The 14,593-nt window shown below is 36.5% G+C and overlaps 1 protein-coding gene across 1 annotated transcript in view; it reads right to left on the reverse strand.

The window, feature by feature from the left end:
• SPEF2 (sperm flagellar 2) overlaps positions 1 to 14,593 on the reverse strand; it is a 62,792-nt gene that overhangs the window by 21,961 nt on the left and 26,238 nt on the right. Inside the window, exons 11-17 of the mRNA XM_074856939.1 lie at positions 9,497 to 9,716; positions 8,914 to 9,044; positions 6,062 to 6,135; positions 4,066 to 4,313; positions 2,209 to 2,317; positions 1,245 to 1,406; positions 371 to 404 (exon numbers count right to left, since the gene is read on the reverse strand). Of these exons, the coding sequence (XP_074713040.1) occupies positions 371 to 404; positions 1,245 to 1,406; positions 2,209 to 2,317; positions 4,066 to 4,313; positions 6,062 to 6,135; positions 8,914 to 9,044; positions 9,497 to 9,716 (978 nt within the window). The remainder of the gene's footprint in view (positions 1 to 370; positions 405 to 1,244; positions 1,407 to 2,208; positions 2,318 to 4,065; positions 4,314 to 6,061; positions 6,136 to 8,913; positions 9,045 to 9,496; positions 9,717 to 14,593) is intronic.

The raw sequence follows: 14,593 nt of genomic DNA on the forward strand, positions 1-14,593 counted from the left end.
TGCTAGGTGCTGCTAGGTGCTTCAATGGAAAAACTGCTGTCATTCTCCTGATTTAAGTTTATAACTGTTGGCCATATAAAATATTCCAACTACTTCAGCTTCTGCTAAATATTTTGAGAACCAGTCTCTGAATTTAGCTTTACCATGTCACTCCCAGAATGCTGCTGATGTCTGACTAATACATTCTCATACCTCTGTTCTGCTTGTATAAACCTAATAGTGAAGGACAGCTTGGAATCTATCAACATAAATATGAAATTAGGCATTATTAACAGACCACAGGGATTATTTCTCCACAGAGAGTAAAAAGTCCTTACAATACTTCTACAAGATAGCTGGATTCTAACCAGAAAACCTCCACTCTATTTGCATCAATAGGAATTTTGCCATTGATTCCAGCAGGGCTATGAAATATATCAAGCACAGAAAAAACCCAATTACAACCAGACAGTTCTTTAAAAATGCTCCATCTAGTTTTCTGTCAGGTGTGATATTTCCCAGAATTTTTCATGAACTGGAAACCTTGTTCAGGAGCAATGGTCTCAACTCTGACTGTTAAGAGTGCTTTTCAAGCTAATACTTTTTTTAATTTGGGGTTTTTTTTTGGTTTGGTGGTAGAAGATATATCAATACTCTCTTGTAATAATTACGAAGAAAAAATCTGCTTATTCAGAAGTTTACTAATCCTGGTTTACTTGATGTATTTTTTCTCCAGATATTTAATCTTTTTCTTTTTTTTTAAAATGATTCTTTCCTTTTGGGTGATTAAGAGGAAAAATGGAATAAAGATGCATCAAAACACATGTTAAAAACACTCCAATTTATCCATAAAAGAATATATGTTGATAATGGCAAGTTAGTCTTTCTTATACCATTATGCTATCCCATATGGTGAAGATGCTAGTTGTAATATTTAAACCAGGAAGAAAGGACTGAATTTAGTAATCTTTTACTTCATGGAATTTTAATAGAACCAATTGAGACTTTCTTTTAAATATTTTAAAACTTTTTATCAAATGATCTTTACAATTATGTGAAATCGGTCTGTATCCTCTGAAAAGGTAAAACCACAACAGAACAGATCAGAGTTCTGGTGCAGTTATTACTAACTTACACATCCCCAAAGTCTTTCATGGCCGGTGAAAATGTATGTTTCTATATAGTTTTACATATTTATTATTGGTGTTCATTATAAATAACAAAGTCTTTTCTTACTGAATTGTAAAAAGTAAGAACAGGAAAACTTACTTCTATTCTGTTTTTTGTCAATTTCTTCCATTATAATTTCCTTCACTGCTTCACACACAAGACTTTCTTCTGTCTCTGCATTGATTTTCACTAGAATATTTTGATGGACTGAAAACCATTTCTCTAATTTTGGCCACGTGTCTAGAAAGCCTGAAATTCTACAAAAATCATATTAATGTATAAAATTAAAACCTAACTAATGAAAAATAAAACATTTTCCTGAATTAAGAAACAAAAGAAAAAGCAGACCACCTAACGTAATACTAAAACAAATCCAGGTAACATTTTTGGCAGAATAATACTCCACCCACACCAACCCTTCATTTTCAACATAGGAAAATTTTCAAAATCCTACTGCTAACTAGACTTATATATTTCTTACTCTTTCTTATCACAAGCTAAACCTACTTTCTTTTATCACAACAATAATAATCAATAATATAGTAGTCTGAAATAGTTAATAGTATCAAATATTTAGTAACAAAACTTGTTCTTGATTTTGCTCTTTATGCAAAGTTAAACATCTAATCAAAACTAATTGTTTTTTATAAATGTAAAAGTGGAAAATACCATATTAGAAAATCCGTCTCTCAAATCAAGTGCATTTCACTCAAGGGCAGTCACATGATGTATGACATACCTCAGACATACGTATGCATAGATACATATATACACATATACATATACATATGGTTCATGCAATATATATATATATATATGAAAAAAAAATTCTCCTTGGAAGAATACTTTGGAAAAGCAAAGCACATTAACTCTTATAATCTAGGATTATATATGTTGTGCAAAAATGAAAGTACCCTTTAGGGTCCACATTAGAGAAACTCCTAAGTAAATTCTGAACATTAGGCATCTCAGTATTATATGGATCACATATGAGATTCAAATTAATGACATGCCTAAACATCTGGCTGAAGCAACTTTTTTGTACTTCATAGAACATACCTATGTAGCACCTGGTCCCTGGCTAGGTCAATCTTCTCCTCTAGGATTTCAGCATCTGAATTTTGATTGTTGTCGTCCTGTTCAGTTTGAGATGACTTTGATTTATCTGCTGTGTGGAAAACAGCATATATTTGCATATATTGAGAAAGGCAATTATGCAGGTGGTTATTTGCCCAAAGTAAGATAATTATTAAGAGAAAAATTTCAGTATTCCTTGATCTTACATTTCTTCATTTAAAAATTGGGTTCCTAACTCCCTAAAAGAAAGGAAAACTCAGAGAAAACCATAGAAATTTAAAATTAAGCTGGAAAGGACCTGAAGACAGTGTCTTGCCTCTTCCTCTGTTTAAATGCATAGCCAATTATAGCACTAATATTTCCTGATGGATGCTTTTCAGTGACAGAAATCTCCAGTTGTAGAGAGGGAGCATTCCTGCAGGCAGACTATTACAGGCTTATCTATTCTAAAAGTTAGAAGGTATTTTCACAGTCTAATCTGAATCTTCCTCGAAGTAACTACTCCTTTTCACAACAATGGGCAGATATTCCACTGCATTTGAAGACGGTATTCTCTCTTTCTGAGTCTTCTATAAATTTAAAAAAACCCTTTAACTGGTAGAAATAAGCCATTTTTAATGGATTTTGGATTTTTTAATTATTCTTTTGACTCTATCACAACATTACATCTGATTAAATAAATTCTGTTTGGATTTCTGAGACTGTATCATTTATTATCACATTTTCAAAGTGTTTTGGCAACACAAGGTCTTTAAATGAATAAGAATTTCAAGTGTCTACACATTTATCTTCACCACATTTTTAGCAGAAGCTCTAATGATTTTGCCTCATCCTCACTCCTACCTATACATAAAAGCTAAAGGTAAATGGTGCTTTAATTCAAGCCATATACCATGTAAGTGCTGCAGTGAAAACAATAGAGCGGAATTTCCTTATAATTTGGACATATGGGACATACTAATGAAAAGAACTTATGTTTCACCAAGGCGAGCAAGGGCAATTAAAAATGTATGGTCTAGAAGCAAAACAGTGCTCAAAAAGCTTTTGATGCCTTTGCCTTTGTTGGACAAAATTAACAATTTCTGATTGTTCACTGACTAACTGAAGATAAGACAAAGATAATAATTTATAGGGAATGAATGTTGGCACATCTCTTTGTTTATAATTTCCTTCATCCCTTTCCAAATGTATCTCCTGAAGAAAAATACTATTTACACACAGTCATTTGTAATAAGGCATATTTCTGCATCTGTTGTAACTTGTGTTTTTTCCAGCTGCTGTTTTATGTGGTATCTAACACCACCCATTGTGGTATCTCAGCTCCAGGGAGAATTCAGTATGAATAGAAACAAGCATATACACATGCACTTCCACATTTCTGATCTGCCTTTGACTGAAACAAATAAAAGCATTTGAAATAATCTGGAAGCATTCAAAGTGATAATGCACAATTAATGAAAGTGATACTGTGAGATGTAGAGAAATTGTGCAGTAATACTATTTTGCTTCCATAACTACAATTTACAGGTATATTTGGTAAATAATGTTTGGGATTAATGTGTTCCTTATACCTAGTCAGGTACTTTTAGACAGCTAAAGTTAAAAAGGGCCTTAAAAATTGAGAAGAAAACTGTCAAGAAATCTAAACAATTTCTAATTTCAGAATTGTCAGAGGAAAATAAATATATAATTTAGTGTTTTTTATTAAAATATGCAGCTTGCTACTATGTTGCAAAGCAGTCACAATTTAGTTATTTCAGTGTTGTATCAATCTTTATATTCTCCATACATCAGAATCTGCTTGTCATTTTACTTTGTTAAAAGTAGTTGGAAACTTACTCTTCAAGTTAGCCACACGTTTCAGTACCACAGTGTCTGAAACATCCAATAATACAGAAATATCAAATGCAGGTGAGGTAACAGGGGACTTGTTAGGGGCTCTGGGATCTGTAACAAGTGAAAGCTTTCCAGAATTTGCATCTTTTTCTTCTGGATCAATCCCTGTATAGGCTTTTTCAAATAGTTTTGCCTGATTAATTGTCATTGGAAACCCATCCACAATCCACCCCTTCTCTGGTGGTGTTTTGCTAAAAGTAAATGAAGAAGAAGAATTATACAGAGAATTGATAGCATAATAATAACACCTAAAGAAGAGCTGGCCTTAGCAATCTTTCATTCTAAATTCAATATATTAAATATCCAGATAAATACAGAATATGACAGACATAATTAAAACTTAAACTGTATAGCAATGGATTTTAAATCAGAAAAATAACATCATGACTAACTAAAAGTGAAAAAAAGCAAAACCAAAATGATTTTTGTTGTCTTGATAAATAAAGATTTCAAAACCACTCCCTATACGGACTATGATCAGAGGTGTAATTTCACTATTTTGTCTACTAACTTTTGCACTGAAGTAACAAATAGCAAAATCTGTTTTGTAACTTTAAAATATACTAATGGGAGTAACATAACTTAAATGATATTCATGTGGGAACTTAAGTGCTAATTGCACATCGCATTAGTTGAGAGAGTGTTCTGTCAAACAAGAGTAGTCGAAAGTAAGTAACCTAACTGCTGAAGTTCATTTCACAAAATCTAAAAGAAAAAATACTAGCACATGCTGAATAGCTTCCAACTAATACACAAAATAGAGACATTACCTGTATTTAATGACTATGTGATAGTCACATGTATATTTTTATTTACCTGCAGTAGTGTACAATAATGTCTGCATTACTTAGTGCTAGACTCTACTGCTAGCATAAAATGAGCATTAATAACTTCACTATTTAGCTCCACTTTCCAAGTAGAAGACCAGTGTTCAAAAAACACCTTAATAAAGACAAACGGTTGAATCTAGACTACAAGCTGGATAATTACATTCTAAATAACTGAGGAAAAAAGCTACACAATTTCATACTTAATGGCTTCCAATAGGATGTCAATTAGTAATTCATCAGGAATACTTTTTCCTTTCTTCAACAATTTCTGTGATGCAGCGCCAAGCTGGGCACGTATAGATAGCTGTGGAAGAGTGCAGTGTAAGACTAATATGCTCAGAATGTTCACAACACTCAATCGTAAAAAGAGTATGATTCTACTGTATACATTATATATTTATTTAAATTTAATGTTTACTGTGTTATTTATATTTAATAGTTATTGTTATCTATTAAAGATAAATAGCTTCAACTGATGTAAAAAAGGCCTAATTTAATTGAAATCTCCAACTGATTTCCATCATTACACCCATGAAAATGTCAGACAGAAACAAGGTTGAGAAACAAAGTATATGACCAAGAAATAAAAAATTAAATGCCCTGGTTCTAAGCTTATTCTGATTTTCACTACCATGAATCCACTGACAGTTTTCTACAGCAGCATTTAACTTTATTATTTCTGCAGGGATTCTTTTCTATCTTAGCTTTCGAAGTATTTTCCAGTGAGCAATAAAGTCAAAGAGATCATTGTGGAATTAAGTATTTTTGAACATAATGAAAAGAAACCTTGTCATGGGATGAATTATCTGCTTGGCAGCAGCAAGATCAGGAATACATTTTTGCTAACTCAGAAATGACGTAGAAACTACCATATCTTACATAAATGTAAGACTTAACAAGAAGATATAAAACTTTAACAATATGTACAACTCTAATCAACATACACAGGAACACATTTTCATAATAAACTCTTTTCATATTTCACACAGAAGATGCTTGCAGTGAGGTCAACAAATTAATTTCAGAATGATGGTTATCACCATTTAAGTAGTTTAATCATTTTAACTAATACATCTTTATAAAGTAGAAGCTAAAACTGCATTACAAACCTTGGATAGGCCATCCTGACTGTTATCCGATATAAATTCTTGTCCAGATGGATCCTTTTTGACAGAATAATTGCCTAAAATAGGTACATTATAAAGTTTGACAATTCTATTACTATAATATTTATTACTACAGACAAATAGTAAAAGTATATGCCTCATTATTGTTCTTTGAACAAATCAATACAGAAGGTGTATATATAATTGTTAGAACCATAGGATCATTGATTAATTCAGGTTGGAAACAACTTCCAGAGCTCACCTAGTTCAAATTCAACCTTCTGCTTGAAGTGGCATCAGTGAAAAGGTCAGACAAGGTTTCTCAGTTGCTCACCCAGCGTGATCTAGAAAAACCTCCAAGGATGGAGACTACACTCTCTCTACAGGCAATTTGTTTCAAGGCTTGATGATTCTCATAGGGAAAAGGCCTTGTTTTATGTCCAGTCAGAAGGGCAACAGAAAGGGCTTTTACAGTTATCTCTACAACAAAAGGAAGGCTTGGGAAAATGTGGGCCTGCTGAGAGAGACATGCAGAAGACTGAGGTATCCCAAGCCCCTGGGACTAGCAGGAAAGTCTGCAGCAGGAAAGATTTACCCTTGGTGGAAGAGGATCAGCTTAAGGAACATATATGTAAACTGGAAGTACACAAGTCCGTGGGACCTGATGGCATATACCCACACACGCTGAGGGACCTGGGTGATGCCATTGTTACGCCACTCTCAATAATCTTTGAAAGGTCCTGGTGACTGGAGGAGATTCCTAGGACTAGAAGAATGCAACTGCCACTCCTGTCTTCAAGAAAAGCAAGAAGGGGGAACTGGGGATGTACAGGCCAGTCAGTCTCACCTCCGTCCCTGGGAACCAATGGAGCAAATGTCTTCCTTAACATTCTTATAGACAAACTGACGAAGTACGGACTAGGTAAGTGGAGAGTGAGGTGGACTGAAAACTGACTGAACTGCCGGGCTCAAGGGATCGTGATCAGCTGTGTGAAGTGCAGCTGACAGTCAGTGATTAGTGGTGTAGCTCAAAGGCTGAGTCTGAGAGCAATACTGCTTAACATCTTCATTAATGACCTGCATGATGAGACAGGGTGCACCCTCAGCAAGTTTGCAGATGATACAAAACCAGAAGGAGAGGTTGATACACCAGATGGTTGTGCTGCCCTTCAGAGGCACCTTGACGGGCTGGAGAAAAGGGCTGGCAGGAATCTCATGAAGTTCAGCAAAGAGAAATGCTTCTGGTGAGGAAAACCCTGTGCCTTCAGTACCAGCTGAGGGCCAACTGTCTTGAAAGCAGCTTTGCAGAGAAGGGCCTGGAGGCCCTGGAGGAGAACAAGCTGATCATGAGCCAGCGATGTGCCCTTGCAGCAAAGGCGACCAACAGTGTCCTGATCACATTAAAAAGATATGGCACTGGTGAGACCACATCTGGAGTGCTGCATCCAGTTCAGGACTCCCCAGTGCAAGAAAGACATGGATATATTGGACCAGGCCCAGAGAAAGGCCCTGACAATTCCTAAGGTCTGGAAGTATCTGGCATAGAGTAGAGACTGAGAGCTGGGACTGTTCAGGCTGGAGAAGAGAAGGCCTGAGCGGAAACATCAATGTTTAGAAATATCTGGGGTGGGGAGAAGAGTAAAGAAAACAGAGACAGACTCTTCTTAGCAGTTCCAAGAAAAATGACAAAAGGCAACAGACACAAACTGAAACACAGAAAATTCCATTTAAACATAAAAATATTAACTGTAAGGGTTACAGAATATTGGAACATGTTGCTCAGTGAGGTTGTGGAGTCTCCCTCCTTGGAGATGTTCAGCATCCAACTGAACATAGTCCTGAACAACCTGCAGTAGTGACCCTGCTTTGAGGAGGATGATTGGACTAGATGATCTTCAGAGGTCTCTTCCACCCCCAATCATTCTGTGATTCTGAGTTTAGTTGGCTGACACCAGTGTCAGTTTCTTTGTTGATAAGATCTGTTGTAGAGAAAGGTAAAGTGAGGGGAGGTGAGGGCTTGCTCTTCCTTCCTTTGGAAGCTGCTTTTAGGCTGAAGCTCTCACCCTGGACCCTGCCTGTGGTACATTACAGCTGTGTAGCAGCCATGTCTGCACCCCTTGTCCTGTGTATTTGATTCTGACCCTGATCTACACGTGCTAACTTGAGTTCCTAGCTTGACCTCAGACTTGCTTCATTGGCAGAATTGCTGAGTTATCACCAGACTGAGGCGCAGGCTGATCAATGTCTCTGGACCTTACAGTGACTCCAACTTCAGTCGATATCCTCACTCGTGCTGGTGAATGTTGGCACTTCCTGCTTTGCTATTGCCCTTGTCACCTAGCTCACCCTCCATCATGAAGCAGACTGCGCTTGCTGTTTCCAGACATTAGGAATGCGTGGAAAAAGGAAATTCATAATGGAAACTACTGCGAAAATTCATGTCATGGATACTATCTCAAACAAGAGAAAGGGAAATTGCCATTTAAATGTAATAAGAATTAAAATTAAATTTTATAAATATATATATATACACACATATAAATAAAATATATACACACCGTTGGTTCCATTGATAGGTGTTTCTGTTTGCAGTTTCTTTAGAACTGCTGGTGGTGATTTTGATAATTTCTCCTGGACCTTGTATCAATTATGAAAGGAAATGGATTAGAAAGGAAACTACATATTACAGGAAAAACAAGCCTGCCAGTTCAAACTGACTGTTTAAGTCTTCTAAGTCAAAATTTAAAATTAAGTTTGAAATTGAGTAAAAAATTGAAACAATATGTTTTCTTCCTTATATATTTCATTCTCATCTCCCTGTGTGAGCCAAAACCAAAATTAACACAAATGCTTACCTCATTTTGTTTCCCAGAACTCTCTGCTTCTTGTGGAATAACATTGTGTTCACCTCTCATTTCATTTTTAAGAAAAGCTTGGATAGCCTCCTGAACCAGAGTATCAACAGATAGTACCTGAATATTGCAAACTAATACACAAAAAAATTAGATAACCTTACAGTTCAAGTGGAGCATACATACAGAGAGACTATTACTGGCAATTAAATTAATGATTTCGTTTGGGCTTTTGATATAAGTTGTTTCCACTGTCTTTGTAACCACTGCACAGTGTGTATCTACAATCACATAGCTATCTTGCTAGTCTCTTCTATAAGAAATATCCCCAGAGAAGTTTGCCAAAAGCATTTTCAAATTCTCAATGCAGAAGTAATACTATATTAACACTATATTCAAGTTCAGGTGTTTTTAATCTTATTTTGGAAGATAATCAATGGATGACTTGCAACCAACCCCTGCAAAATACAGATGCATCAAGGATTAGTAATGCAAGAATTTGCACAAACGATTTTCACTTTAAGAGTGGGATTCTAACACAAATAAACATTTTTAAGAATTTTAGATTAAAAAAAAGTGTCTCTACCTTTTTCAATAAACTTTACACAGGTAGTTTTTCCACTAAAAAGTTTTCCCAAAATACATCCCTTAATAGGAAATGGAGGAAATACAGGTGGTGAACATTTGGGTTTTGGAGGATAGAAAATCTCCATCAGTCTGCGAAGCACATGACCCAATATGTTATTATTAAGAGGAGGTTTGATTACACTGTTCTCTTCAGTTGGGCACCATTCCCCTGTCATACTCTGTATAAATGACAAATTACCAAATAATTTGTTAATATGCCTTGTCTTTCATCTTTCTAGATACATGTATTTATATAGAAACACAATACATACAATAACCAAATCTGAATAGTACTAAATAATGAAGTATTTTTTAGAATAGATCCTCATTAAAAGCTATAATTTTTTCACAATCATTAAGCATTTATAGATATTCACTAATACTTAGATGAGAGAGACAAGTACTCCTACAACCATTTTCATAGATTCCTAGAATCCTTTTTTTTAATTCCATAAACATGAAAAATCATTTCACTAATATCAGAGAATGAATCAGTAGTAGATTTTTGGAATAGAAGCCCAGCATCCTAATATTCAGCATTCTAAAAACTGGGCAACATTATTGCCCAGTGTCACACATAAATATTTGAAAATTTTATGGACAAAGATTTCAAATATATATACTTGCCTAACACACATTCAACAGAGAAGAAAAAAAACCAAAAAAACCCAACTACCCTGAACTAATCCAAACCAAACAAACCACCATATAATTCAAATAATTTTAAGGGAAGGAAATACTGAGTACAAACTTCCAGTTCATCTACTCTGAGACCAATATAAATTTATCAGTGGTATGAGTTACCAGCATACAGCTTAATGAGGTTTTGTCAGTAAAGATACTCTTACTGACAATCACATTGGAAGAAAGATAAGAATGGAAGGATGCAGTCAAAATAACTGAACACAGAATTGTGCTTCTGCCACTCTAATATATACTCTACCAGTATTGGATCTTATAACACTAGGAAAGTCCTGATGTGCAGCTTATGCTATGAGAAGCTAAAAGAGAACATTTTAGTATGCAGGATAATACTAGTCCTGTATTAATTATTATTTGGGTGCAGGCTACTAAACAGCTGTTTGGAAGATATGTCGACTAATATTCCCAATCAGATTCTAGCTTGGTTCCTCATTTGGGGTGCACAATAAAGGGTTTAGAAGCAAAATCAAATGTTTCAGCAAGAGAAATTCCAACTAGGAAAAAAAAATGAAGTTCACAATGAGAGTAAAGCACAGTAACAGGTTGCACAGAGAGTCTGTGGAATCTCTATCCTTGGAAATACTTGAAAGCTGATCAGACAAGGAGCTATACAACCTTATCTGACTCAGAAGTTGGTTCTGCTTTGAGCAAAGAAGTTGAACTAAATGACCTCCACATGCCTTTCAACCTAAACCTTACCATTCTATAACTTAAATATTTAATCACCATCAACAGAAGCAACCAGTTTCAAAGTTCTACTGGAAAATGTTTTGAATTCATGTTCCAGGTAGAATATGCAACCTTTTCCTGAACTTACTACCATGAATGATATATTGCCACAGCATACATTCTGCTAACAAAACTTTATCAGTGTTGATTTTGAACATATGTGCATTAGATAGAATAACACAATGTAACTTCTTATAACTCTAAATGAAAATACCATCTACTTTTAATCAGTAAAAACAAACAAAAAAATCATTGAGTTGCACAATATCCCCTCTCTAATACATCTCAGAAAATGTACTTGTTAACATATAATTGAAAAGACATGCTTAAAAAAACCAAATCCTTGTCCTATCTGAACAAGTCTTCCTTAAACATATAAGTAGAGATGGATCAGTTATTTTAAGTTCTATCAGACCTGTAGGAAAAATGAATTCCAAATGGAATGGGCTCCCCACTTGAAGTACTCACCTTTCATATTTCTTGTCCTTTTGACCAGAAGATTGCTAGACTGTACCTGTCTTGAGCTAAAGTAGCCTACCTGTCAGAAACAAGTTTTCAGGTATCCCGGTGACAGTTATGTAACTCCTGATCAACACTCTCAATCAAAACTGGAAATTATTTGATATTTTGAGCAGTGCCTACTCTTATGCTTGTTATGGGTGATTCCATTAATTTATTAATTGATTAACCACAACTGACGATGTGGCACGTTCCAAATATTTTCAAACTCAATCTAATGTGGAATGTGCAATGGACTGATAGCACTGTATTTTGTTCTTGTATTTTATCAAATACATTTGAAATTTCCAGTCAGTATTCTTAACGTAAATTTAGTATTTTTGAGAGATGCCAAAATGCGTGTACAGGGCTTTTTTCTCAAGGCTTAAGAAAATCAGCATAAAATTTGTCAGAATGCTCTGCCAATAGACTTTAATCTAGAAAAAATACTTTGAAGGTATTAGCTGTTCATTAGGTTTTTAGAAGACATAAGTACAAACTGCCAACAATTTTACATGTCATATGATGCCAGCTTTTGATACAGAAACGACTAACATCTGCAAAAAAATTAATTATGTGAATGTGCATTTGAAACAGGATGGTAGTGAAAAGGAGGCTTAAACTGTCATTAAATGCTTGCAACCTTCAGTACCCTTACATCTAGAGAAGGCTACTGAGACTCTGTAATATAAACAACAATATGGCTGAAAAACTTAATTTTCATTAGTTCTCTTCACTAACTGTTTCCTGCCTGTCTGTCCTTATGTCCTCTCTGTTGGTCATGTATATATGCCTTTTCTCCCCTAAAGAAAGTGATCATGGAATTCATTACATGAGTTGATATGGTCTGAGCAAGGACCTTATAAATAGACAAATCAGAAAAGCATATTAAGATTGAAACCAAAGTACATTGAGCTGTCAGTCATTCAGCACAGAAACTCTTAACAAACATTTATACTCATTGCAAAAGAAAATGTATCAGTTGGTTCAGGATGTGGATAAATGCACTTATACATTGTAGTTATAATTTCCCAACAGGTCAAAGACAGGTAATTTGCCATGATTGTGCCATATTCTAATTACACAGATTATTTGAAAAGACTAAATATGTAGGGGGATTTTTTTTTTCCAAAGAAAGGCATTGTTAAGGTAATTAGGAAAAAATCGTACAATACATTTTAACAGGAAAACATTCATTCTTTATCTTCAATTTGTGAAATTACATTAATGTATTGTAAAGTTGAAGAAAAGTTTTAAGGCACCTTGAAAAATAGTTACTTGTATTCTAACAGAAGGTTAACAAAAATGTCAGCCATTTTTAAAAGTTTTCACAAATCACAGAATCATCTAGGTTGGAAAAGACCTTGAAAATCACCTAGTCCAACCATTAACCTAACAATGACAGTTCTCAACTACACCATATCCCTCAGCACTATGTCAACCTGACAAACACCTCCAGGGATGCAGACTCCACCACCTCCCTGGGCAGCCCATTCCAACACCTAACAGCCCGTTCTGTAAAGAAATACTTCCTAATATCCAGTCTAAACCTTCCCTGGCGCAGCTTGAGGCCATTACCTGTTGTCCTATCACTTATTACTTGGTTAAAGAGACTCATCCCCAGCTCTCTGCAACCTCCTCTCAGGTAGTTGTAGAGGGCGATGAGGTCTCCCCTCAGCCTCCTCTTCTCCACACTAAACAATCCCAGTTCCCTCAGCTGCTCCTCGTACGACCTGTGCTCCAGACCCTTCACCACCTTCGTTGCCCTTCTCTGGACACGCTCGAGTCATTCAATATCCTTTTTGTAGTGAGGGGCCCAAAACTGAACACAGGAATCGAGGTGCGGCCTCACCAGTGCCGAGTACAGGAGTAAGATCACTTCCCTGTCCCTGCTGGCCACGCTATTTCTGATGCAAGCCAGGATACCATTGGCCTTCTTGGCCACCTGGGCACACTGCTGGCTCATGTTCAGCCGGCTGTCAATCAACACCCCCAGGTCCCTCTCTGACTGGCAGCTCTCCAGCCACTCCTCCCCAAGCCTGTAGCGCTGCTGGGGGTTGTTGTGGCCCAAGTGCAGCACCCGGCATTTGGCCTTATCCTACAGTTGGCCTTAGCCCATCGCTCCAGCCTGTCCAGGTCTCTCTGCAGAGCCTCCCTACCCTCGAGCAGATCAACACTCCCACCCAACTTGGTGTCATCTGCAAACTTACTGAGGGGGCACTCAATCCCCTCGTCTAGGTCATCAACAAAGATGTTAAACAGGAGTGACCCCAAAACCGAGCCCTGGGGGACACCACTCGTGACCGGCCACCAACCAGATTTAACTCCGTTCACCACAACTCTTTGGGCCCGGCCATCCAGCCAGTTTTTTACCCAGTGAAGCGTGTGCCCATCCAAGCTGCGAGCAGCCAGTTTTGCCAGGAGAATGCTGTGGGAAACGGTGTCAAAGGCCTTACTGAAGTCGAGGTAAACTACATGCACAGCCTTTCCCTCATCCAATAAGCAGGTCGCCCTGTCATAGAAGGAGATTAGGTTTGTCAAGCAGGACCTGCCTTTCATAAACCCCATGCTGACTGGGCCTGACCATCTGGTTGTCCCACATGTGTTGTGTGATGGTACTCAGGATGAGCTGCTCCATCAGCTTCCCGGGCACCAAAGTCAAGCTGACAGGCCTGTAATTTCCCGGATCATCCTTCCAACCCTTTTTATATATGGGCGTCACATTGGCCAATTTCCAATCTGTCGGGACCTCCCCGGTCAGCCAGGACTGCTGGTAAATATTACCATCTTAAAATAAATGGATCACTCAAACCATAGATCTTGTTAGAAACATTTCACTCAAAATTGCTGAAATTAAGTCTATTAGGTTTTGTAACAGATATAATATTTCATTTTACTTGCTTTTGCTGGCTATTTTCTGTTGCATTTTCAAATGTGGTAGCATTAACCACACTTTCAAATTCCAATTAGATGAAAATAATTGCATTGCAATTAACATGGTGGTCCTATGAACTCAAGAGAGAAATATGATCAATGTCATATACAAGAATAAAATTATAACAACGTTTTAAAATACAGCCATATATCTCATATAGAATCTCAGGCAGAGAAAATGCATGTCAAGATC

This window comes from Strix uralensis, chromosome Z, assembly GCF_047716275.1.
Source record: "Strix uralensis isolate ZFMK-TIS-50842 chromosome Z, bStrUra1, whole genome shotgun sequence".
Taxonomy (NCBI): Eukaryota; Metazoa; Chordata; class Aves; order Strigiformes; family Strigidae; genus Strix; species Strix uralensis.